Source organism: Haliotis asinina, chromosome 3 (assembly GCF_037392515.1).
Source record: "Haliotis asinina isolate JCU_RB_2024 chromosome 3, JCU_Hal_asi_v2, whole genome shotgun sequence".
NCBI classification, from domain to species: Eukaryota; Metazoa; Mollusca; class Gastropoda; order Lepetellida; family Haliotidae; genus Haliotis; species Haliotis asinina.
In genome coordinates this window covers 31,419,749-31,447,333 of record NC_090282.1, presented here as the reverse complement: position 1 = coordinate 31,447,333, position 27,585 = coordinate 31,419,749, and the positions used below count along the sequence as shown (strand labels likewise).

Below are 27,585 nucleotides of genomic sequence, written 5' to 3'. Positions count from 1 at the left end.
AACTGCTCCCCGTGACAAGTCAGGGCAATAACAAAACTCAAAGACTTCACACTCGATTAGCGGCAACATTAGTGATGACACCAGGTGTTCATGGACAGATGAGCCTGTCCTGGTCGCCCAGTTAGACAGTTAGACACTGTTTGTAAGTGTACAATGTATTTTTAACTTAATACATCTAGGCCCTTCAGTATACTGATCGGGGTAGTCAAGTAGATACAGTATTCGGTTCTCATGTGTGTCTACCCTGCAAATGAGAAAGTTATTGTCCCCCCACCCCCACCTCCCACCCCCCTCGCTCATACTGAAATAATAGAGTAAAACCAATTCAATCATTCGTTAAAATTAAATGTATAATACCTTTACGCAACTAAAACACGGAAGATGAAATTGTCCACGCATGACAAGACTCTGAAACTATTTGATTAATTGCACACATGTTCTCCCCTGGTTCTGTTCACCAAACAAACCGAGCGACAGTGATGCAATCATTGTGCTTCCAAGAAGAATCACTTTCTGTAGCGAAGTGATCCGAGTTCTTCCAAACGAAACACCTGTTCAGGTTTCTTGTCGTGAACGAACCCCGTGAAATCTACTGCAGAATAATCGTATCCTATACCAGATTGTAAAATAAATCTTAACAGATAGCGTACGTACAGTATCTAGTGTACTACACCATTGTTTTAAAAATGAAAATGTGAAAGTTTGAAAAGTCAACATTTTTAAGAGCTTCCCCTAGATGGCGTTGACGGCGATAAGTCAGATGAGTAAACAAGTCAGTGTGAATGAGTTCCCTGAAAGGTTTATGTTGAAACAAGCCCAAAATCACAGAGAAATAATTTTTGACAACCGACTTATTTGTTTTGGTAAATGTATCGAAATAATATGGAATGTATTTCTTGGTGTTTGTTTTTCAACTTCCGGTTGTTTTCAATCACTTAAATGTATTCACAGCAGAATACTGCAATTTTTCTCGCATTCCAGGTTGAGGTTTTCAGTGAATCAAAGTAAATTTAATAAAGTGTGGTGTTATTGTCACAAAGAATTCTATTTACGTATTCGCTTTTATTTGTGATATTCCTATTTCATATTCCTATATAATAGTGACATATTAAAAATTAAAAAGTAATAAAGACATATTAATAACTAGATTAATGGTTATTTTTTATAGACGTTCCACACGTTTGCTCACGATGTTCAAAGGTAAAGGTAACAGTTTATACAGTACATAAATATTTCAAGTGATGAAAAACAATGCTTAAGAAACATTCCTTTGAAGATTTTGCATTCAATAATTACCCCAGCCAAATTACGTGAAGTTTTAATAGTACATAGAGAAATATAAAGCGTACGCATGTACATCTGCGCTGAACGGGTTTATATTCATTATGGTTTGATACGTATGATGCAGCTGCATGTATCCCAGTTTAATATGTTGTACACATGGTGTTCAGTGACTGTACTGAGGTGTAGATACGTATACTTACATGTTTACAATGACATTGATGCACTACTGGCTGGATGAATTACATACTGAAAGTCAGTTGTGAACATAGAGTCAAGTTGTTGCTGTTTTCAATAATACATCTTATAGCATCTGGCCGAGAAAACGGAAATAAGCAGAATGGCACGGACATATGGTAATCTAGATTTTTAAAATTTGAACATTAACTCAGAGAAGGAAATCTTCGTCCTCTATATGATGTTCACGTTAACCTCCGTTATGAATATTAACGTTGATGTATGATTCTAAGAATAATGCTTTCTAGTTAAGAGTAGTGCACACTGTACATACTTTAGAGAGTGCCATTCAAAAGAAATAATAGAACAGTTGAGTTATTTTGGGCTTTACGTCACATCGGCATTGTTCCAAACCATACAGTGAGACCAAGTCTGCATTCGTTAAAATTTAAGTGCAAAGTCTAAATGAGTTTTAAAAATACATATATTAATTACATTATTATTTAAAAACAGAAAATGTCACAGCACTAAATTCAAAAGCAAGCAACTCGTTATTTACATTACAAATAATAGCACAGGACGCTGTTGGATAAATCAACCCTAACGCTAAGACTGTCGTAAGTCTATGTTAAGATACGAGAGTTACGACATTCCTAGCTCTAAGACGGGTTTGTACCAGATCTTCTATTCCGTTTGATGGAGCTATGCACTCTCTAGTAAAAAGCTAATAAAGAAATATTGTCAAGACTTAATCCCATTCTGTAGCCATTATTTTCACTTTGCATTAACGGAAAACGTTTAAAATAAATTTCAGTTTATATCTGCACACTTATCAAGATTGATTGCACGTGTTGCGTTCGCCTAATCTGTAGCTATAAATTGACCATGTTTATTAATAATATGGATTTAAGGGAGTTTTTTCACTTCGCATAAAAACATGTCCATCTTTTAAATAAATTTTAAATGCATCTTGTTCAGCTTAAAACGCCTTAAAAGGATTCACCATCACACGTTCGAATTTCAAATTTATTCAAGATACATTTATTAATTCAGTAGCTTTTTAAGCTAAAATGTATTTCATGATATTTTATTCATCAACCGTCGACTTGTCTGTCACAATACCAGTCGAAACTCAAACAGAGCAAACACTCACACAATTATGCAAACTGTTCTCATCATGAGTGATGTTATTACCTTTAAACCTCATTCAAAGGATGTTTATTCAAGATGAATAAGTAAGGCTCGTAGCTACTGTCGGATGCCCGTTTCGTTTTAACTCTTTTTGTAAAGAAGTCGCAATACTTCTAATTTCCGGTGGTCCTCGATGTTGAAACGACACAGAAGCCTGAATAGCCGGCAGCCGTTCTACAGCTTAGAGAATGCTCAAGCCGTCGCGAGCTGTGAAAGAGATGGGTAATCGGTAAAGGCCTTCTACTGACCTCAACACAAGTGTATTGATATAAACACCCTCTGAAAGGAAAGTGCTGTCTCATTTCATTTGATTAACAAAGAATCCAATTAGATGGTTTGGGAGTCAGAATACATGGCCCATCTCTGTTACACCGCCATAGATGCTCTTTGAAAAGAGCGACTGGGTTATTCAGAATAATAAGAGGCATCCTCGCATCACATAATTCCATATTAATTTCATAAATACCCACATAATCAGCATTTAATGTACAAAAGCTCTTTCGTAATGTATGATATCGTATTTCCCTGGCCTCGTCTAAGATTTCCTCATTCATTCGCTGTGGTTTAGAATGACAAAGTCAGCCATAACACGAGTACCACAATTACTTGTTGTGTGTTCATCAGCTAGCGTTGTGGGGAGTTCATTGTAAAATTGCACATTTTCTGAAAATATTTTATATATCACAATGACATTCGTAAAACTAATCTCTTCAATAATTGCTTTTATGCCATAAACTTTATAGGGGTGGTTAATCGTTGACTTTACAGCGACGTCTACATAATACAAAATGAAAATAGTGTAAACTTTCCTGACAATTTATTGTACAGAGGTTGCAGGGTTTAAGTGTTTGACATTGAATACTAATTCATATTACATAAATGTATTAATTATGAAGTGTCACAAATCACACCAATCGCTTTACATTTCCTAAGACGCCTCATATGTATTCCGTCTTTGTATACAGGTTTTTCATAACAAATGTCGCCTCCCATTTGTCAGAGCTTGGCTTTGGTGTTTCTTCACAGTAAAGAGATGGGAACCTACTGACGAACTTTAATACTTAATAAACTTATTTTTCATTGCTCCAACATTAGTGCCAAAAACCACGAAGAGTGACGGCAGTTTTTTTTATGCATATACAACTTCTTTTATTTTGTAAAAGGCGACGTTTCGACATGGACATGACGTTGTCAAGAATCATACAAGTGAAGATCACTGACTTGACAACGACATACTAATCAATGTCGAAAAGTCGCCTTTCATAGAATAAAAAAAGTTGTACATGCATAAAAAACTGTCATCATTCTTCATCAACTGACTCAGCTTCTGAAATGACCATAAAAACGAAAACCATGTCTGAGACTACTTCTCATTTTACCTGCAGGTATATCAGGTGTTTGCGTATGTCTATTTTACCTTTTGTGTACACCGAAAAACACGAATTTAATAAAAGCGGCAAATCGAATACACTTCCATTATTCTAACATTTTGACACATTAATTAATTAACTGATAAGTGCAGAAATATACTACATCAGTAAACATTCAACTTACTATTAAAAAGTATCGTTATAGAGTTTCAAATGTGTGTTTTTGTCAATGTTATATTGTGTGCATTATGCATACACATTAGAAGACTCTTTCGTTTGGGTTTCTTTGTTTTTGTATTTTTGTGTTTGTTTGTTTGTTGTTGTTTCTTTGTAAATACTGAACATGTAATAGATTGCATTTAGTTTCATGTAATATTTCAATCTACACAGACGAGAGTTATCAGATATACATTTACACCTGCGACGTATATTCTCTTTTATCAACAAACGATTGTCCACATTTACCTGCAGTATCATCCCTTCCCGACACTACAATGATATGTTATCATTGTTAGCCTGTAACACTTACAAAAAAATGCCCACCATGTTGGTGTGTATTTTGGTCAGAAAGACCCCCACCCAAGCAAGTCGGTTTGTGATTTATGTACACATACACTCTTAACCCATCACCTTGTCACATGACTGTCCCAGACTGTGTAGATATTAGTGTTCCCGGAATAGCAGCCATCGCAGGGGGTCCTGTTAATGTCAATAAGCGATGTGAATGCGTTGCTTCATGGCGTCTTAATAAAAGTATTTACATACATAGTATGTTATTCACACGATAAAAATGTCTATTTTTAAAAAATACTACGATAATTTTTGTGATACTTTATTCAAAATGGGTCGGAAGATCAAAGAGTGTAAAGTATTGTCAATAAACACCTGACAACCAATGGCAACTTCATGTTCACTGTTTATCCTTGTATATATCTTGGCTTCTTGGATCATCGTTCTGATGATCCTAGTGTTTACTTGTATTTATAATTCGTTTAAACAGACGCTGTTAAAATTATACTTACTTGGAAGAGTATTTAAAAATGAAATTGTATGTAGAAGTGTATTTCACATGTGTTCCCTCTTATGGGCAGACATGTCTGTGTTGAAAACCATTCTCATCTTGATAATTCGTGCTTACAGACGAAACAGTTTAAGATTTTTTTCGTTTGAGTTTAACCGTTTATGATGCAGATTATTTAATGAGTGTTTAAGGGATCCTGTTGTTGAATATTGCACGTGTGACGGGATAAACACTTCGATAAAGTCAAATGAGTTATTCATCAATCGTTCATGAAAAAAATAAAAAATGATATAACGGGATGGGACCTTAATTACCATAGATGTGCCATCCTGTTTGATAAAAAATTAAATGTAATCTGTTTAAGTGTCCTCTTGCACAAATATGACACTTTCACAAATAGCACGAGGCCTAACCATTCATAAGAACATGAATAGGTGCAACACACTCCATTGAGCGTAATAAAAATATACTGAAGTATTCACAGAGAACATTTGTTTGCTTTATCCTGGGATCGATTCAAGATCATTGTGACAAACATTTTACCTAATTACTTGTGCTAACATGCATCTTAACAGCACTTTACCAAAGTCTAATGCTGATGAACAAGATTTTATTTGCTGTGCCTTGTTAGTTTTACTCGTGTTAATCATTCGCTTATGTGTACTGTTGCCCTTAACATCAACGAAACCAGTCTAAACAAAGGTAACGTTACACATTAATTATCACTGACTGACACTGATGGTCACTTTTGAAACACACACACCTATTGTATGGAACCTCTATCAGCCTGTTTCGTTACTTTTTATAACCGACAGTACTTTTTAATGTTAATTTGTTTTAACATTAACTTCATCAAAGAAAATTACGTCTACTAGCATTCACTTTTAATCATGTTCGGAAAGGCTGTGATTGTGTATGCCTCTTTTAATATTTTCCCCAAAGTAGTTTCTATGTCCTGGTGATGAAATGTCAAAATATTAAAAATGCGAAATGTCATGTGCGTATTTAAGCGTCGATGCATTTACCCTTTAAAATATATTCATTGGTTTTAATTTCATGTTTACATTCTTCCTTACACATAATATCCATAAATGGCGTTGCAATATTTCATTGCACTGTAAAAGTGAAGAAATAGGTTGGCAAGATATCAAGGAAGAACTCAAACTAGGATTATGTCTCACGTATACACGAAACACATTTTGGCATAAACGGAGATGCAATTTGTTTGTTGTGGGTATGCGACTGTTAGCTCAAAACAGAATCACAACTGCCACTTTCCAAACGGAGGTTTGTGGTCTGTGTTATTGAGTGTTTATGGAGACCGTTTAACGTCATATTGAGGTCAGGCTATAGATGCTGTTAGCAGCTCTTTACAATGCCTCTGTTTCATATCATTACTAGTTAATCATGCGCTTCACTGGCGACATGGCCATAGAAAATAATCGAAGTACATTTTATGAACATATTTTTTGTGCTTTGTACAATCCAGTGAACATGCATTGTGGAAACAAATTCACGCTGTATTTTTTTAGTTTCAAAAATATTCTTTTCTATTACGAAAATATCCACCTTTGTATAATTCTGAATGACGTTTTGATATCTGGTTGCTAAGGTATACTCGCACGTCCATCAACATGGGATTTAGTTAATTGTATAAATATATACATATAAATATGTATTTATATACATATATACACCCATGATAAAACCAAAACTACAAAACATAATGGCATACATCAGGAAAAGCATCTAAAAATTATATCAGAGAATTTTAATTCAGTTCTTGTTGAAATATTTATAAATTAAAGTGGATTAACTGTATATTATCAAACGCCGTGCTTTATTTAGGTGTGTATTACTGTATCATCTACATAACTGTTAAATATTAAGCCGTAGTGTGATGTTTGTTGGTTATCGTCCACATCGACGAATCACATAATTCATATTGGGCCTATCATCATTTTAATTAAAAAAATATTTGATCTTCATACAATTAATTATTTTAGGCGTTTAAAACAGTTTGTCCCACGACTTTTAGTCACAAAAGCATAGTCATTCGCTCTTGTGATCATCTTGTCATTGACAAATTCTATTAAATTCGTAAATCATTTGTCAAGTCAGGCTGTATTTTTTTTAATTAAGCAAGATTTACGTTTAACATAAATAATTTTACAATTCATGATTCTAGTTACAGTAAATGTACAATGTGCAGTTTCTTCATTAACATAACATACAGAAACGGGATTCAGAATATGATCATTTCTGCGATCATGTTCGTGTATATTACCTGTAGACGAGTTCCAAGTACGTAGGATGCCATTGTCAGTATCGGTGTCATCTAAGTGAATAATGTCGTTATCAAATTATCTCTTTGGAGAACCAATTGATAAAGTCATTTCTTGTGACGATTACTAGCTTTGCCTCGGGGAGCGTCTTCTCCACAATTGATTTCTACCACCATACCGCTTAGCTTATCAAATTGTCGATCAACCTAATAACGACACCCCTAATAGACGATTTGTGACTGTCCCTTTTCAATAGTTGAAGCTCCTAGCAGGGTCCTTTAGCCCCATACAAGGGTAATTATAGGGGTAGTGATTCCTTCTTGATGTTACAAGCTCCTGACACTGTACAGCTGACTGTTGGAGGGTGCCCCTTCCGGCAATGGTGTGAAAATGAAGCATATCAAGGTCTTGTGATCTCTTGAAGGAGGTTTACAGTGCTATCAAGTGCTTAGTTGCTATTTGATTACTGTCGACTGCAATCGATTGTTGATGTTTTTATTAAAATCAAAGCAAACTGTATATGTTGTTTTTCATCACTTTGAGTTGAGTGTGTTGATACAGTTTGAAAAGGGCTAAAGCTAATAGACGCTTTTTCACTTGTTGAACAACACAGTCCAACATGGTTGTAAAATTTTATAGACACTATACATACGATGGTAAAGTTATGACTTTAGAATTATGGCAGAGATTTTAAGAAATTTAGGTAATATATTCATATTTAAGACACTAATGACTTTATGGTGTTGTTTTCACTAACAAGGGGAACATAGTTTTGATGTACATTTACACTGATAATTAGAAAAATGTATAAATGGCTATCTTCAGTACAATCTGTCATCACTGTTTGTATAGTGGGATAAATGGTTTATAAATCTTTGAATGGTACATAAATTTTGCCAAATATGAGATGATTTTTGACATTTCCATTTTCCCATTTGTTTGAAACAAAGACCAATACAGTCCGATGATATTATATATTTAAGACATATTTAAGCGTGATTAATATTTGAATGAAAATATTTATCAATGTAATTTGTTATCACATAAGTATGACTAAATTCTATGCTCTTGTGAAAAGGTTTCGAGTAAATTAGATTCGGGTTAGTTCCACAACATAGATCAGAAATTTGAACTTTACCTCCATGTAATTCAGACAATAAATATTAATAAAGGTATATATACAGCTTAAAAATTGAAATCAAATTGCAGATGGAATCTAAAACGAACGATAAAAAAATAGGCTTATTGAGTAAACAATTTTACTAACACGCTTAATTCTTGTACATGGTGTGTAAGTGTTCAAATAGTATTAAGAGATTCAATGCAAATTTACATGCGACGGAAAACTTATCATTTGTCAGGAATGTCACATCGTAATAAGCTAGATCTGACTTTTATTATGCATTAAAACTGTCAGAGGTAGAGTCGAAATCCGAGAAATTGTCCCATAAATTTGTAAAACCTTGAATTACTAATACAGAAGCGCTTTGAGCCCAGCGTGTCCGCTTGTTGAAACTGGCATATTAGTCAACTTTGTTGAAAACTCACCGGCTTCATGATGTGCAATAAAACCATAGCCGATTTAACTGTCTGTCCTCCGAGCGCCGTATGGTTGATATAATTACACATTGCCGCCTTTTCCACTATCAATTTTCACAATATTTGCTCAAATAGTCCATGTGACATTACCGACCGTCAACGCTTGATATTATCATGTATCTAATTTGGGTAAACAGTAACGACAAATAAAGTAATTCTTGGTTAAATAGAAATATTGACCCGGGATAGCGGGGCCGTGTTTCCCGACCCCCGGGCGGTGTTAGTGATTCCCGTCCGTCACCCCTACAACCTTAAACAAACAGAGGAAAATAAAGACGTGTGTTAGAGATGAGGACCGAGGGAGAGAGTAAACGCAGCTTCTTGGGAGATTTGTAAAAGCCGGTGACAAAATCAAAATATTACCGACCCAATTTGAAAGGGCCGCCATCTTGCTTTGTTGGATCAGCCAAAAGAGGAAATTGGCGAATTAAGGACAAATAGTGTTATTATTTTCTCCCGCTTCTGCTCTGTATTTTATATTTTTCGAGTTTCCTGGCAACTATTGCCGATTCTTTAATAGATTTTTTTACACTCTGTGTTATTATTCAGTCGATAAAATCGTTGAAAACCGGTTCAGTAACAGAAACAATAGATATAAAAATACTGAGATCCTGTTTCCTGTGCATTTGTTTTTTGACAGACCGGGTGCCATTCCTAATATTTAAGGAGGCATTGTGTTTTCGAAGTTGACGCAAGGTAGAAAAATTGTTTGTTTGTTTTTTTAAGTTACAATAATATTTCAGAAATACAATGTTGATCTTTTTGTAATGCATGTAATGCATTTTCACATTTATCGTAATATGATACCAATTAGATAAAAAATACAATGCTGCTGGAGATTCAATGTAGTTTGTCATCACGATGAAATGTCATACACTATTTTTTTAAACTTTTAACATTATTGCTATTGAACAGAAATAATATCAATACAAAACATTGAGTAGTATACACTAAAATAATATTTCATATTTTTTTCAGAGTACTGATTGCTTGAGTTGCTTGGTATATTTTCTAAATGAAAAACATATTAATTTTAAGGACAATAAAATGACATTAATTTCAACGGAAGATAATCCACAATTCCGACCCATTTTCCAGGTAAGATGTTTGCATAAACGTTTATAAGGAAATGAATAAAAGAAGACATTATGTGATTTCTGATAATACATTTAATTCATAATTTTATCATGTAGATAAATGCAACGACGACAATTTGTGCATATTCAAACTGCCAACATAAATGCGGTCTTCATAAACTGCCACAACATCAGTTTACAAAATTCAAATAAAAAATAATTACTCCTAAACAACACCGTCCAGTGCATCACTTCTGACAGAAATTCTGCGCATGTGGTTACCTAGGAAATATTTTACGTGTTTGTATGTCGGCAGAGACGTTAGACAAGCCACTGTCTTACCTCAAAATACGATCATTGCCACATGGCGTCAGTCCTGGCCTTCAATAAACACACTTGAGTTCTTTGTTACTAACACAAAATGGCGAGTTTGAAACTAGCCAAGTGGCTGGTATTCACAGCCTTTCAATAGCACTGGATCCAGTTCGTTGACAAGACATTTCATCAACTCTCGGGTCCCGATGATAACACAGTTGATGGGGGTATGGCTACCCTGGTGGGTAAAACACTGTCCACACTAGAGATAGAAGCCGGAGGGGAGAGGGTTACCCCCGACACTGGAACATGCACAGATGGATGGCCGGCGGGATGTCCCGCAAGAGCCAGAGCGTTGATAGGTGAGGGTTTGATGGGAACAGTAAAGTCATGACTGGCGGCTTTTAGTAGTTGATAGTCTGTTGCTAAACTTCCGTACCTCGCAGCTAAACTTGAGGACAGGGAAGAAAATGTTCCAGCGAGTGACACGGGTAGATCCCCACCTGTGTAAGGGGTGATGAGACTTGAGGGGGGTAAGGAGGAAAACTGACTTGCAAACGCCGGCAAAGGGGGTGGAAAAATCGACTGCGGCAACAACGACGAACTTTTGTACTCGGGTGCGATGATATTCTCAATCCTAAACGACTGTTTGTGTGGCTGAGTGTGGGGGGTGATTCCATACGGCTGAAATCTCGACCCAGGTGCCAGCTGGTGGAGGCGGATTCTTGCCTGTTCTTGTAGATAAGCAGCTGTATCTAACCCGGCCTTGATAGATTCCGCTGTCGATGCTGAAAACGGTTTACCCATGAGTTTAAACCTTTTCCTTCTCCTTAAGAAACTCCCGTTTTCAAACATATCACCACAACTTGGATGGAGGGCCCAGTAGCTTCCCTTGCCAGGTCGGTCGGGGCGACGGGGAATCTTAATAAAGCAATCATTGAAAGACAGGTTGTGTCGTAGAGAATTCTGCCACCGTTGAGTGTTCTTTCTGTAAAACGGGAAATTGTCCATTATGAATTTGTAGATGTCACTGAGCGGTAGCATTTTTTCTCCTGAACTCTGAATAGCCATGGCTGTCAGGGCAATATACGAGTAAGGAGGTTTCTGTTCATCATAACTGTTTCTGCCTGGCCGTGGCATGGTGGTCACGGGACTTGATTACACACTTTAAAAAATCACAGACATACACTTGTCACGTTCGACTTGAGGTGTCCGAGCGCTTTAATGGGTCAGTGTCAACAGTATCGGATGCTGCAAGCACACGAGGAGACCATCACTTGCCGATCACCGATACCAAACTGTAGATGCTGATACGAGTCAGTCGGGGTATTTCAATGAAATTTCTCCACTAATTTTTCTCCAAGTATTCCATTTTAGCTTCAGTCTGACATAAATTGCAAACATCTCCAGCTACCAATACCTCAGGCTACGTAAGCCACACCCCATAAGCGCGACGACCAATCAGAAACGTGCGATCACACCTTTCCACGTCAATCACTCGAGAGGCGGAGCTAGCTCGTCTTTCAACAAATATTTTTATTTGTTACTGGGAAGAGGATACCATAAACTTAACCCAAGCTTTTCAAATTCCAGCCTTCGGTTAGAGGGCATAAATTCATTTAGACGAAATTGGGTATCACAACAGGAAGAGTCATAGAGATGCTGTTATTTCAACTCGAGGACAATAGCATTGCGATAGATTACATTTTTTGTCACAGTAACACTGAAGGCCGGTATAGCGTCTTGCGTAAGCTACAAGTTAAGTTATATTGGCTGTCGGGATAAAAATAACCAAACCACAATCGTGTTTATTTTGACAGTATTGTTCGGGCAGAACTCGCCGTCTCCCAGCGGATCAACTTCGGTCAATTTTGTCGTTGTCAAATAAAACCATGGGGTGCATTAACATAGCGGATTTTCTTGCTACCTCGGTGAGAGATCTAATTCGCTCAAGTGACCACTGTCCAGCTATTTGGATTGACCAGAGCATGTCTTTGTTACGACTTGGTCAATATTTGAGGTACAAGTGCCAGCAGACTGATTGAGTACTTTGTTTTGCTGGTAAAGCGAGAAATAAGACGATTTACAAAACACATACATCATAATGCGATGATACCTCAACAATGACGTCCCTGAATACACCGCGTTTGATCTCTGATGGGAATTGCTTCCTAAGTCTCTGCATGCCCCTGTACACACAAGGTGATTAGTCGACTTGTTCGCCAACACTAAATGCCAAACCGAATCACTTGTGCAAGGGAATGACAGAAATATACTGCATCTAAAGACAAATAACAAATCTAAGACAAATACACTCAATGTCTCAACTGAAGTATGAAAATTATAAATATATAATATGCTAGTCTCTAAGTGCAGAAATATACCTTTTATGGTTGTGTAACGACAGTGAAAATCTCATAACCTCTCATAAAATCCCCGAGGTATTTTGAATATCTATAATGTTTAGGCTCGCATATCACACTATTCTTTTCAGCCAAAGTAAACTGTCATTGTTGCACTATTGTCCAAACTGTTATGCATAATTGTTGATATTTAGTGTCTCCTGTGCTATTATTATTTACGATCAACAAGAAAACCTTACTTATCAATCAATCTAAGGAGTTGTATAAGTATGGATTTGTCTCTGGATATTATTTTGGCGTATGTATGACATTTGAGGTTAAATTGATTAGTGAAAAGCACAGTGTTACTATAGGTATTGCTTTTTGTTTTTTACTTTACAATTTTTATGTTATAATGTGTTTACAAGTATATCGAAGAAGTGTATGAATGTTATTAATCATAAGTAAACAACGAAAAAACCAGCTGTAGACGAGAAAATATCAAGGAATTACAACAGTCTCACGACATGCTTCACATTTAAGCGTCCTTGTAAACTAACCGTGGACAATTTTGTCGTAAAAAACATCAGGCAACCAATACTTTATCTCACAGGACGTGTAATACATACAGTATAGACTCCGACAATAAACATTAAGTATGTATTGACAGCTTAACTGCTAAGTCATTTGTAAACGTGAATAGTAGGGATATGAGAACAGTATCGCCACACACCCTCGGGCCTCTGGTATGAAGACATTTTCTGGAGGGTATAGAATATCTCACACATGTTTAGGGTATAATAGGTCGTATATAAACACCATCCAACTGTTAAACAGTTGACATGTAATAATTGAGGAAACGAACCACAAATATAATATACTAAAACAGAAAAAAACGAATTACAGGTGCTAGTAATGTATGGCAAGGTGGAAATCTTCTTGTTTGTTGATGGAAACGTGATTAACAAGAGGAAATGAATAGTCTATTATTACCCGTTTATATTTATAGGTAAATATAGCGAAATGAAATTCTTAAAACTAAGGTTCTGATATTAATGCTGTGAAGGACTGATATTTGTTGACGATAACAAGGTTCGAATGACATATACCTTGGTGCAGTCTATAATATGCCTATCGGTATATGCTTCATAGTCCATGGATACCCATGTCGGTATCGCTATATTTCAGGTGAAATAAAACGTCATTAACGACTATACCTGGTGAACATGTTTGAGATAATTTTGAGGAAGAGAAATCCTACACATACAGATAACATGAACATGGAATAGGCCCAAATATGGACCAATGGAATCCTTAAAGCCCAGGTTCTGATATCAATGCCATGAAGGATTGATATTTACTTTGCTGCAGTCTATAATATGCATATCGGTGTATGTTTTTTTAGTCCATGGATGAATATATCAATATAGCTGTTTTTCAGGCGAAACCGTCATCATAAAAATAATTTGTTGTAACGAAACCTCATATAAATTTATAATATTTTAAATCAGAGTTTACAATTAATAAATGTGGAACATTGTTCTCATACACGTTATGATGACACATAATGGTTATTGTAATATACTGATAGATATTGACAGGATGCGCGTTTCGCTATCCTTTGAAAAACAACTCAAACATATGTATTTGAAATTAACGCCAGTTGCACGTGCTTATTGTTCGGATCATAATTACACCCTGCATCAAATTAATGAAATTTACAAATTAGACCCAGTTAAATTGAATTATGTATTAGTCTCGGTTAAGTGGGTCGTTACAGGATCGTTCATGTGGATTTACAATTTGTTTATTGAGGGCTGGGCAGTATATATAGCTACGGAAATAAACACACCCTCAAATATTTTAATATCACAACTCGACATTTAACTAATATTTAATTTGAACTCATGGTTAATATCTTCATCCTGCCGTTTCTATCAGAGCCACTGAAACCGGAAATTTTAATTTAGTCTCTATTGTGAACAAGTACTGAATATAAAGACATATGAGGCTAATATGAGTATTCTATAATATATTCCCGACAATAAAGCATATGAGGACGTTAATGTACTGAATACTTCCCATTCAGATATGGATATATCATTTTTGAAAATTAATCAAATCAAGATGAATACTTTCAAGCGTGTATGATAGTTATCAGTTTATAAAGCATCCGTTTAATTCTGTCCAAAATGCAGCAATAATGATATCAGTATTTTTCAACGTTTAAGATGGAAAAAATAAATTCAAAGTTTCCACAAACACAATCAGATTTAGAAGGCAATATTTGTACTGAGCTCATTAAGCCTGAATAGCAAGATGGCGAAATGATAAAATCATCGTGTCAGTGACACGCCAAGGTGACAAATTCTTTACATCTTCTTTTCAAAGAAATTAACAAATTATGCTAATATTTGATAATTATCGCACCCAGCTAAGTAAGCGCCGTAGGACCGGTGTGCGTCTAATTACATGTTGTCAAATGGACGTTTCCTGGGTCTCTATCCCCCTGGTCTGTGTAACGCTGGTTCCCCATTCAGAAGATTTCCCGTCAAATTAGGAGGATAATGCTGCCTAACCAAGCATTGTTTTGGCTCGAGAGAAAAAGATAGTTGCTTTTGCCAATGGTGTTACATTTGTCAAGGGAGCACATTAATTATAATGTGTTGGAGGCTAAATGGCCATTTCCTGCTGTCAAAATACATTACCATTCTGAGTTTATGTTTCTGGTGGGGTGTTGTTACCAATGTGAGAATTAATCGTACGGCATTAAACCTGGTTATACGGATCAGTGGAGACTTGATTCGAACTGCACAACACTCGGAAACTGTCTAATTCGTCTAGACACAATAACAATGATCATGCTGTCTAAAATAAAAATATAATTTATATTAATGGAGATTTTAGGGAAAAGACAGAAATGTGGATAGGGGACATCATTAAGATAGAGAAAGTAGACAATATTAATGGTAGCGGTTATTGTATTATTTAGTCTCATTTAAGCTGGTTTGTTTCTAAATGGTGATTTAAACATGTATAGATGTAATGAGGGTTTACATATTAGTTTACATACACGTAATATATCTCCCTGGCTGATCGGCAATCATACGAATCTAAAACAACGACTTTTTTCATTGGAATTAAACCACGCCACTCTCCACAGATCCAGTTCATTTGTTAGGAGTTTGTGTGTTAGGTAATAAGTAGTTTAAAACACCTACATTTGACCACTTTCTACATAGCATTTTGTATTCATAGTTTAAAAAGAATCTTAACTGGGCGTAATCACAAAATGAAATATACTTCAGGTAACCGCACGTAACAGTTTATTTACCCAAACATGATAATAATGCGAAACAGAAACACTACACGTGTATTAAATACTTGAGACTTGTGAGGAAGCACGGACGTGTTTGGTGGAATAGAACAGGCCGACCTTTTCACAACACCTGGTGTCTGTTAAAGTTTAATCAACTGTGCCATAGGTAACGGGAGAAGTCCGGATTTGGACTCAGGTTGGTCGTAAGAATAGGCTAAAGGGATCACGTATTTAGGTTCGGTGGCTTGGTGGCCTGTCGACGGTTACGGACGATGTGTTTAAAGAAGAGATCACTGGTTTATCTAGTCTACATTCTGTTATTTACAGGCTGCAGTCGTACGGTTATAATAACGTTGAGTTCAACAAAACAATTCAAAGGCACTGGCAGTCGGTCTTCTGTGGGTTGACCCATGAAGATCCCGGGGTAGAATAGGCTTTCAGCAACCCATGCTTGCCGTAAAAGGCGACTATGCTTGTCGTAGGAGGCGACTAACGGGATCGGGTGGTCAGACTCGCTGACTTGGTTGACACATGTCATCGGTTCCCAATTGCGCAGATCGATGCTCATGTTGTTGATAACTGTATTGTCTGGTCCAGATTCGACCGCTGCCATATAGCTGGATTATTGCTGAGTGCGTCGTAAAACTAAACTCACTCACTCACTCACTCACTTACTCATTCACTCAATCTTCTGTGGGTTATTCTTTTGTCGTGGATCTCCTGATTATAGGTTCCAATCCCAGACGTTGTCAGTTATCTGACGGGGCGGTGGGGTTGTCTAACGGTTACAGCGTTCGCTCGTCACGAAAAAGACCCTGGATCGATTTTCCACATGGGAACGATGTGTGAAGTCCATTCCTGGTGTTCCCCGCCGTAATATTGCTGGAATATTGCGAAAAGCGGTGCAAAACCTAACTCACTCACTCCTTTATCTCTTACTACTGTATCTGAGCATCTGGCATTACCATGTTTTCATACCGATGTTCATAATTAATATTCATAATATGGTGTCGTTGGAATCAAACACCGGATTTTTCTAAACTGAGAATGGAAAGGGTTTTGTCACACTGATTGTTCAACAAAAGTGAAATGTCTTCTGCCTCCATGTCATCCCCCTTCTGCTGAACTGAAACACCGTGATAGAACAGACATACTGTTATGACCGGGGCCAAATACAACTCTCACGCGAATAACTGTCGGCCTTAGAGTCCGAAGATCCCGCCAAAGTGTCACGTTATTTAGAATGCAGAAGAAAGAAATGTTAACCATAACTTTCTAAAAGTTTCTTTTTCTCCCTTTCCATTTATTCCTTCACAATTACATTCCTAGAAAGACGAAGGCCCAACACTTGTGAAGCATAAATTTCTACCTGGATCCCCCACGCCCTGAACGAAGAAAGTTCAGGTCTGTTGTATTCCAAAACGAATTCAGAAAATGTTCCATTGAAATGGGTCAATCAGAGGTTTCAAATCATCACTAACCACCTCTGGTTGAAACAGTCGATTCGACAACCTATGTCCAGGAATGTATTAATTTCTCAATCTTTGCATTTTGTCATCATGTCATCATAAAATAATCATGACATATATTCTGAAATATTGATACACAACACGTTCGGCTATAAAATCAATGTAGGACAATGTGCTTTAGAAATTTTACGTGCAATATTACGTGCAATATGTGTGCTTTGCGTACTGAGGAGACCTGGTACTAGTAATCTGAACACACAAATACTGCAGCAAAATGTGTACAGCACACACACAAACACACAAACACACACACACACACACACATCAAACATCACTCACACACACACTGACATACACATACACACACACTCACTCACATACAGACACTCACATTCACATACACTCACATTCACATACACACACACTCACACACACACACACACACACACACACACACACACACACACACACACACACTAAATGAAACATTGCCGATAAAATTTATATCTTAAGGTCATAGTGAATATACTCAACCTCTCAATTTCGTGTAAACTGTATATTTCAGATACACCGGACAACGATCATTATACTGATATGAAAATTAAGTGGCGGGTTTGGGTCGGGACGTGGTGCATCTGCTCCCATACCAGTCTCAAAATATGTAAGTAATTTTTTACAGAATATATTATTTGGGGTTTGTATATGTCTGGGTTTGTTATCATTTCCACATTAGCTACCCAAATGCCAGCATGCATATGTTTCCTTAGTATAACGTTTCCGCACTAAGTATGATCACAGCGCTAACAAAGAATAGGGCAACACTTTACTACCACGGATATCCAAGCTCTCTGTGAGTCGCTGGAAGATTATAGTCACATGACTTATCCCAATGGGTACCCATTTTCTGCTAGGTGAACAGAGGCCAACTTGAACAAAGTCACTTGCCAAAGGTGGGACAACATGAAACACATGTGCTTCTTTGGGGTGGGGTGTGTGTGTGTGTGTGTGTGTGTGTGTGTGTCTGGGGGAGGGGGGGGGGGCAGTAATGAAGTCCTAGAAACTCTCACATATACTATGGCAGTTTTAGAATTTTGCAGTGTCTGAAACAGACTACTGAAGAGGCTCTTTTATAACGTTCATAATCTTTTGGTCCAAACCAATTTTCAAATGCAAACACTGTTTCCCCAAGCAGTTGACGTTTTACTGCACTCCGAGTTTATGTATTTAGAAGACATGGCGTTTTTCGAACAAATCATTAACTGTAGGACAGCGTGTGAATGGCAAGTGTCTCGTGTTCCGATGAAGAGAGCTCAACATCCGTGATACACCTACAGATCAATGTCATCCCCAAAGAAGACAGGGTAGAAAATTGCCTAAGCCGTGCATGTGCATATCATAAGTCAGAAGACGTTCGTGCATATCTGAAATGGTTTTTATTGTGTTAATATAAACTTAAATGAGGAATTTATTTCAAAATGTGAAGTTTACAAACAAAGGAGTACTCAGTGTAGATGTATTAAGCTAGATGTACTAAGCATCGCCAGCAAATAAAAGTTTAACAAAATGATTATCTCCTTCTTTGGACTGAATAAGGCCACTAATTAAAAAAGCATTTAGCTTATCCACACGTTTCGATTTGGAAAACAATTATGGTCACATCACGCGTTGGGTGCTCGAGATTGCAAAGTTCCCTATTTTGCTGCGACTGCACATGTGCCAAGTGCACCGTAGATGCAACAATGACTACACGTTTGCATTAAACGAAAATCTATTCTTATTAGAAATGATATTGTTGGTAATAAAGTAACAAAGAAACGTAGTTTTGGGTTCGAAAAATAATTGTGTATGAATTCCGATTACCTTTTAGTTAAAAATATTGATTCTACGAATTAGTCGAACATTGACGTTAAAACACATTGACTGCAGTTATGCCTCTTTTGGTACTGACGTTGGGCTTGGAGTTAGTACACGCTTGTACCGGCTCGATCAGGAACGCGAGTAATCAAGAGGCAACAGCGGGTCTCTAAAATTTTAATCTAATATTTAAGTTTACCAAATTGCATTTAAATCATAAAGAGGAAAACGAAGGTTATGCAATATCCTGAAAGACCCTTATGTATGAATGCGTACATATATTTCAGGATCATGTAGATGATGTTTTGTCAATGAAAACAGAATGATTTATGGGTTTCAACTTATCTTCTATCTTTTTCATAAAACGAAATGCAAAACACAGCTACTACAATGTAGCTACTACAAAGTCCTCAGTGGATGCACACATCAGCATACAAGGACGGTTGCTGACAACAAATTGGTTTATGTCCTTTTGATTGCGTAAAATGTCTAAAATGTTTTGAAATCATAGTGTTTTCATTTTTTTCACACAGCAATCGATTTGACAACAGATGTAAGCCTTGAGGAGGGGTAATGCTATCCTTGAAAGACTCCATGATGATGGATTTTGTATGGCACGTTAACAATGTGTCTCACGAAATATACTACACTTTGCGTGCATGCAATTAGACGCATCAGTTGGGCATGAAACGCACGTGCAACGCAACTCTATGAAATGCATTGTGTGGATGTAAACGTATTTATTAGACCTATTAGGTAACAGGCCCAAACACATCTACGCATTGGAATCGGTATGCTTTTTCATGTATGACATTAGTTCTTGTGTTGTTCTTCATATAATCATTTAATGTCACGTGTATACATATTTCATTAAATCAGAATAAAGTATACGAGTGCGACAATGTACAGCCGATGAAAAGGGTTACATTCTACAAGCAAGCGGCAGCTCATATGACGCATTCGCTCAAACTGGGCATATGTCTGTCAGTGGATCTGCAGGGAGTAGAAACAGTGCCGCACCTCTTTTTCATAACACTGCGAGTTATCCTGAACATGGGGCCTTCATTGCATGCTTATCAAGGCATTTCTCCTTTGCTGTTTACTCGCTGTGCTCGTGTTTCATTTGCTCGATGTGTGAATCAATTATGATCGACTCTATGGGTGTCAACAAAACCAACATGTTTTCTTGTTTATAACTTGACTTGGTTTGAATGCGTATGTTGAGTAACAACAACACCAAGTGTCGGATGTTCCGTTCAGTTCCGTTCAGTTGTCCAGATATATGAACGCATGGCATAAATCTGGACAACTGAGAGACCAAACCGGTTTGAAGATTGAGCGCTTTCTGAGCTATGACGGGTCTTTACCGCAAATACAGCTATAGCGCTAAAATGGCTTTGTGAATAGGGCCCCATATCCATACTTCAAAACACAGATATTTTGCAGTGGTTAAACGATTTGGAATCAGAAAATATTTAATTACCTCATGTCAATGATATTCCACGCATGTATAGTTAAATTGTAAGGGCCAGTTGTTGCCACCTCCCCCAGCTGACATGCAGTGTGGTCAAACTGTATAGTCCGTTCCAGCTGCAGATAGGCGTGCACCATCAGTGTTCAGCAGGATATCCTTGCCAGCCGTGTTGTGAACACCTGGTGTCTGAATCCATTTGACAGTAATGTACACATTAACAGTTTTATTTTAAATCATTTTCAGACAAATTTATTTTGAGAAAAAAAATTAGATGAATTTGTAGACAAAGAATGCCATACTGGGGAAATTGATCTCTTCACTATAAGCGTTAGCAACATAGAATGAAATAGTTCACCATTACACAAATGAACAGTTATTCATCTAAACAATTTTCCAGTGACAAGTTATATCGATTGTATGTGCACATTTACCATTTATCCTGGAGATGTAATATTGCTACCTGCTTGTGAATATACTACGAATTTACTGTCATTGACTCCTTTGACGGAATTTGGTGGTGAATAAACATTTAAACATTTACTAGAGTAGGGCTTATAGGTAAGATTGTATCCCGACTCTAATGTATGTTTTTGTTGCCGCTCTGTTACGACTTTATTTGTATTATGATATGAAAAAGCCAGGTACCTAGTAATTTCAACCACATATTTCTTTTAATTTCAAAAGCTATAAAGCCCTTTCATGTTATTCGAAGTATTCACAAAACGAAATGCATTAAAACGCGAGGTTTGTGGTAGGAAAGCGACGATGCGCTTCTACAGATGCGCAGCCTTAGTAAATGAGAACGACTAATACAAGGTATCAACTGACGAACTTCATTGCATCAATGCACTGAACAAAGGGTAGTAGTACAAAGACCTTACTGGGAGGCTCCCAAACAGTTTTTCAACATTTACATTCAATTACACGGTTTTTCGTTGCATTTAAATCTGGCGGAACTAATACAATTCAATATCAAACCCCCAGGTAATGCATGGCGTGGTAAGAATACTCACAAATATTGTTTCAAAAAATATGCAGATTGACAGGTTGATGCTTATCTACAGTTCTATAAACACAAAATAAATTGGACATATTTTTGATTATCATTATCATACAGCCACTATTGATACACATTTGTAATACGTGTTTGATCAGAGATGCTTTCATTGTGAGATGTACCTGGCGCACTATAATTGTTGATGTTTTGACAAAAAGTCCCCTAAGAACATTCATATTAATGTATGTAATTTTCTATTAGATGGAACGGCTGTGTGTCCCTCAAAACGCTTCATGTAATAGTCTGTTTATTTTGTATTTTCCTTTCAAGTTAAACAAATCCATTTGCAGTGTTGGCAGATAGTGTTTCGCGGAGCCTGCTTTTGTGATGAAAGTGTTATAGGCACGCCCCATCAGCTTCCCGCTGAATGACTACCACGGTCAAAATTCAGAGTGAAGAGGAAACTTCATAAGGAAAATAAATGTTACACCACAAATATTTATTATGGCTCTCTGAATGTACTTACCTACCGTGTACCCGTTTTACTTGGAATTCGTTAAAAGTTGACAATGAAAAGAATTTACAATTTTATTAGAAATCAGCCATGCCTTGGCAGATAAGTACTCTGTTGTATACGAATTTATTGGCGCTTTGATGGTTTGTTAGTTTAGAGCCATGGCTTGATCGACAGGTGAGCACCAGGTGTCGATAATCGAATTTAGCTGAGTGCATTTCCTGGCTGTAGAGGAACACTGCTCCAAACACACTCACTCACCCACAGTCGAGGCTTTACAACATGATGTAACAGTTTGGGCAAAGGTGTCAACTCTTTTCCTGATCAGCCAGTTGCAAAAACTGTTTAGGTTATTAATTCCTTTTTATAAAATTAATTATCTGTAATTGAGTAAAATTTCCAAATGTGACTCAAAACACCTGTTACACCAGTCTGTCTCTGCATCCATTTGCTAAACGCAACAACAACTCTTACACGAATAACGCTCTCTGAATACAAATATGGGTTTCTGATACGATAAAGAATTCGTATCGTTAAATCTGATACACACAATACATACCTTATGTTTCTGAACCTCTTCCTGAAATCGCGTGAAAACTATGCTCTTCTTGATTCAAATCTGAACAATATATATAGACAGACAGACAGACAGACAGACAAACAGACAGATAGACAGACAGACAGACAGACAGATAGACAGATAGATAGATAGATAGATAGATAGATAGATAGATAGATAGATAGATAGATATGCTGGTACCGGCAATCTTAATTATTTTATATCCTCACTGTAGAATGATGCATGTTGTGACAACGTTACATCCTTTTTTGTATTTTAAAAAAAGTATCCATTTACACCATCCCTTTATTTATTTAACGCATCAATATATATTCAAATTAAGTTGTACTGCAAGGTTGCTATCTCTCCCTTTGCCCATTCTGTATAAATGTATCATTCCCAAAGGTGTTACCCTGGCCGCTTGAAGACTGAAGATTACGACGCCCGATCACGATTCCATGTGCCACAGCGGTGGGAACACGGTAACCTTTTCCTGAACGTGGGTGCGTTCATTGCATCTTAAACCAGAATCAATATTGCCCCAACAAAGTTAATGATACATCTTTCAGTAAAAACTTCTGTCTTTAATCGCAAACTGTCAGGTTATTGCCCTGAATGTGTGAAAATTCTTGACCTAATCACCCCGTCTCACGCCTCCGTGTTTAAAACATCAGCTGAGATAACCACTAGTTGAGTGATTTCCCATGCAAGGAAATGGTAAAGATGGTACCGGTGACTACTTAAAACAAATTAGCAGATTATTATTTCAACATCAATTTCAACTTTGAGTTCCTTTGAAGTTTATAGTACAAGAATCGTAGGATATTGTTCACAATGAGTGCTGTAAAACATAAGCTGCACTTTCATGCTGATTAAATATTGGCATTCGTACGAAATTAATTATGTTTGAATACTCCTTTATGACAATAAGGGGAAATATTTCATGTGATGGTCAAAAGCATCCTTCTTCATAGGGCGCACCAGAATGTCCTAAATCATCACTATGTAAAAGGTAAAAACGCGCTGAAAAGAACTGGATTGACTAAGTTACCACACTGTTACAACATAACACAGCATAATTTGGCGACGTTATTAAACATAATTTAAAAAGTACTCCAAGTCAACTTACTAATACCGAATTTCTAAAGCAGTAACTGGCAGTCATACTGGGACCAGTCGGAAGTCGGTTTACAGTGAAATAAATCAATGTCCTTATGCACGACTATTCGAGGAGACAGTCGGAGTATGATGGGAACTGATGGTGCCGATGTGATGGTAACTGATGATGCCGAATACAATCATCGTATAACAACGTGGATTTTCTACGCTAAATTGTTGCATGTAGATACATGGGAGTTGGCAAACATAAATCTCGTAACACCTAACGCATAATGCACACAGGCAATAGGGACCTTGGAACGAATGGAAGCCAGAAGAATATAAATTCCTCGGATTCTTGTTCCGCGGAAAAATCCAGTTAAATACATCCCTGTGAACAACGTTACCATCAACGATCAAAAATATTTTGACGCCGCTTTTTATTCAAGATAATGGGAACTTGATGCCTGCCTTGTGCAGGAAAATCACGCGCGTGGGCGATTGCGTGCGTGCGTGCGTGCGTGCGTGCGTGCGTGCGTGCGTGCGTGCGTGCGTGCGTGCGTGCGTCTGTGTGCATTTATTTGATACATTTACTCAGTATTCACCAGGCGAAGAGCCAGTGAGAAACGTTGTTACAAGAATAAGGGTCTACAGTTGTTATCTAGTCAAAAGTATTATAGATTCTTGGCTACAACCAGTCCAACACGCCTGTAATGTTTTTTACACGACGGAAGCATAGTAATTACATTCGCTATGTGAAAAACACTAATTTAATAAAAAACAAATTACGTAAATACAAAAAGTGAAGGTATTTCGAAAAAATATATGCACCTTTAAATTTACTATGACCGTGATAAGGTCGTGCCAAATAGTCTGAATCTGACTGGTTGAGGGCGATCGACTTGGCAGGAAGGAACCAGTCTTTTTGTCAAAATAAGTGTTCCTTTAAACAAAGACGGATCTCGGTTGATACCTTTAATGCGCATACCGTTCTGATCAAGTCTACAGAAAAGGGTTGGAGACGTATCGATTTACAAGGAGGTGCCACTGATACCGCTGATCAGTTAGAACAACATACACCGTCTGATCCGCTTTATTGCTCATATAAATGTCACAGATAATTACCAATCTTATACTAATCAATATCAATCACAATCATTTTACATTTTTTAACCCTGATAAGATTGGACGTGAGACATGCAGCCATTCTCTGGATTCTGAATGCACCAGGTATGTCCCATTCATATGGTCTTGTCTTGGAGCAGACACGCTCTTAAGGGTGGACCATGAGGACGGGGTCATTGATAGATCGATATATGGATGCGACATGTTAAGGATCACTATCTTGTTACTAGAAATTGTGTTTGTATTTCATGAACTGGCACCTTTGCCATTATTGAAAATTTATTTTGCAGTACTGGCACATCCACATCAGAAACAGCTTTACGACGCAAGGAGTAAGTACCCATGGTTCTAAGACACTCAGTGACTACATATTCATCTAAGCCACTGCACATACATCCAAGTGGGACGTGTGAGTGAGGGAGTATGGTTTACAACGCTCTTGCAATATTCCAACATTGCAGTGGACCGCAGAAGTGGACTCCACACATAGTTGCCATAATCGAACCCCGGGTACGACGTGACTAGCGCACACTTAAGCCACTTGACCTACTCATCGCCCCTCAATAACGCTCTGTGATTTTGGGGGAACTGTATCACAATTCATATGTAGAGATTCTAGTTATTATTGTGCACAGTAAATAAGCTTTCGTTAATTTCACTTTAATTTCACATTTTCTTTCTTATAATTGATGTGACAATATCATATATTGCATAAATGCTTGGAGATGGTATCCGTTAGAATATACTGTCTGCGGTAACATTTAGTTTAATTCGACATGGAACAGGATATATTTTGGTAATTTCCTAATGAATTTAATATGATTTTCGAAGGTTGGTTCAGTATGAGTAAGATGCATTCGATTGTTATATTCTACATTAAGCCAAAGCACTTGATCATGCATGTGAAATGCAAACATTCGCCTTGTGGTCAACGTCACAAAGTGTATGAATTTCGCCGAGATAATTGGTTTCTGACAATGAGGTGAAATGTAGACTTGCTTGATTTAGGGCTTTATCATTACAGAGAAGGCAAGGTAGTAGAGAACATATTGAGATTCAGGACTACTACCAAATGTACACAAGATGGAAACTGTTTGATGTGTCTCCATTTCTAAGCTTATGATATGTATAATATATCTGTTACAGGGAGGTGATACATTTGTCCTTTCTTTCGAAATGGTTGTGAAAGTCCGATCTATTGTCTCCTCCTCATGGAACAACACGAGTCAAAACGGGTAAGTAAATATCCGAACCAAGGTGATATTTATACGCTAGATATACGACCTTTCTGTAACACTGAACCTTTCCTGAACGAAACGGTTCTTACTTTATAATGAACCCAAAACCATTTCCAAGTGCGATAGTTTTGGCTGTCCAAAATTTTAAAAAAAATACATTTCATAGTGAGGTTTATTATGGCAGTGCAGATATCAGGATTTACTTTGGATACAAAACACATCAAAAGTTGAATTCAGTGTACTAATTCTTTTGTCTTCATAATTCAGTCATAATTCCAGGACACGGGGGTTGTCCATGTGCATGTTTTATTTACCAAATTACTGCAGAGAAACTGTGTTGCTATAACTACATGTTTGAATCCACTGTGAAATTATTTCAGATCTGGAACATTAGGATCTGCAACCAGTAACACTGGTCCGGCCTCTTATCATGAAAGGTAGTTTAAACAATTTGTTGCATATTTGCAAGATATTCCTTTCGTCCAATGTTCTTTCCAATCGTTTTAAATGCAAAATAACTGACACCTCGTAGACGTGTGACGAGTCCAGAGTTTAGAATTACCTCCCCATATTTTGAAATTTCAAACATATACCATCAAGGAGTCCCACTCGGATTTTCAATAATAAGGGTTATCTTTATGGGATTGTCTTATATGTTTGTGTTTCGTGCCAGCGGGCTCCCCTCCGCCGTGTATTTGTTGCGCCTCATTAGTTGCTGTGCGGGCCTTATATTTATTATTTAAATCTTAATCAGATTACAGTTTGGTTTTTCTATAGTTGTTCGTCGACTGTATCTTCTTCGAAACTTGCAATGCCCAATGCAATCCCTGTGACGTGTTGTATCGATAGAAAGTAATGTCCCAAGTAGCATTTTTCGTGACTCGTCACCGGAAGTCACACTGCTGCTTCCGGTCATTGATGCGAAATTGAGGCTATTGAATAAATCTTGTCAAGAACTGTCATCAATCTGGAGAGCCTTCGTGTCGAACTCTCGTTTTAAATGCCTCAATAAAATGATGTTTAAATAGGAACCGCTTTAATCTATTTTAAAGACCAAGATAGTATGGTTCACTGCTTCTAACGTGTCAATCTCTTTTTGCAGAAGGAATTAGTGGAGAAAGTTTCACTTGAGGTAGAATTAATGTTGCAATATCGCAAGTGTTATTGCCTCTTTATTCGGGTTTTTAGGATACAGGAATTATCGTCAATCCACCATGTACATCCTTCAGTAAAGTTTCTAAATGATAATGGTAATTCTATTTGTGGCGCTGTTGCTTGATG

The 27,585-nt window shown here is 37.1% G+C and overlaps 1 protein-coding gene across 1 annotated transcript; it reads right to left on the bottom strand.

The window, feature by feature from the left end:
- Positions 1-10,073: 10,073 nt before the first annotated feature.
- Positions 10,074-11,680, bottom strand: LOC137276729 (forkhead box protein B1-like). Its single transcript, XM_067808363.1, has one exon. The coding sequence runs from the start codon at positions 11,453-11,455 to the stop codon at positions 10,505-10,507; it is 951 nt and encodes a 316-aa protein (XP_067664464.1). The 5' UTR covers positions 11,456-11,680; the 3' UTR covers positions 10,074-10,504.
- Between the last annotated feature and the right edge of the window lie 15,905 nt (positions 11,681-27,585).

Excerpts from the sequence above, each read along its gene's own strand:
- LOC137276729 (XM_067808363.1), bottom strand. The coding sequence starts at position 11,455 with ATGCCACGGCCAGGCAGAAACAGTTATGATGAACAGAAACCTCCTTAC.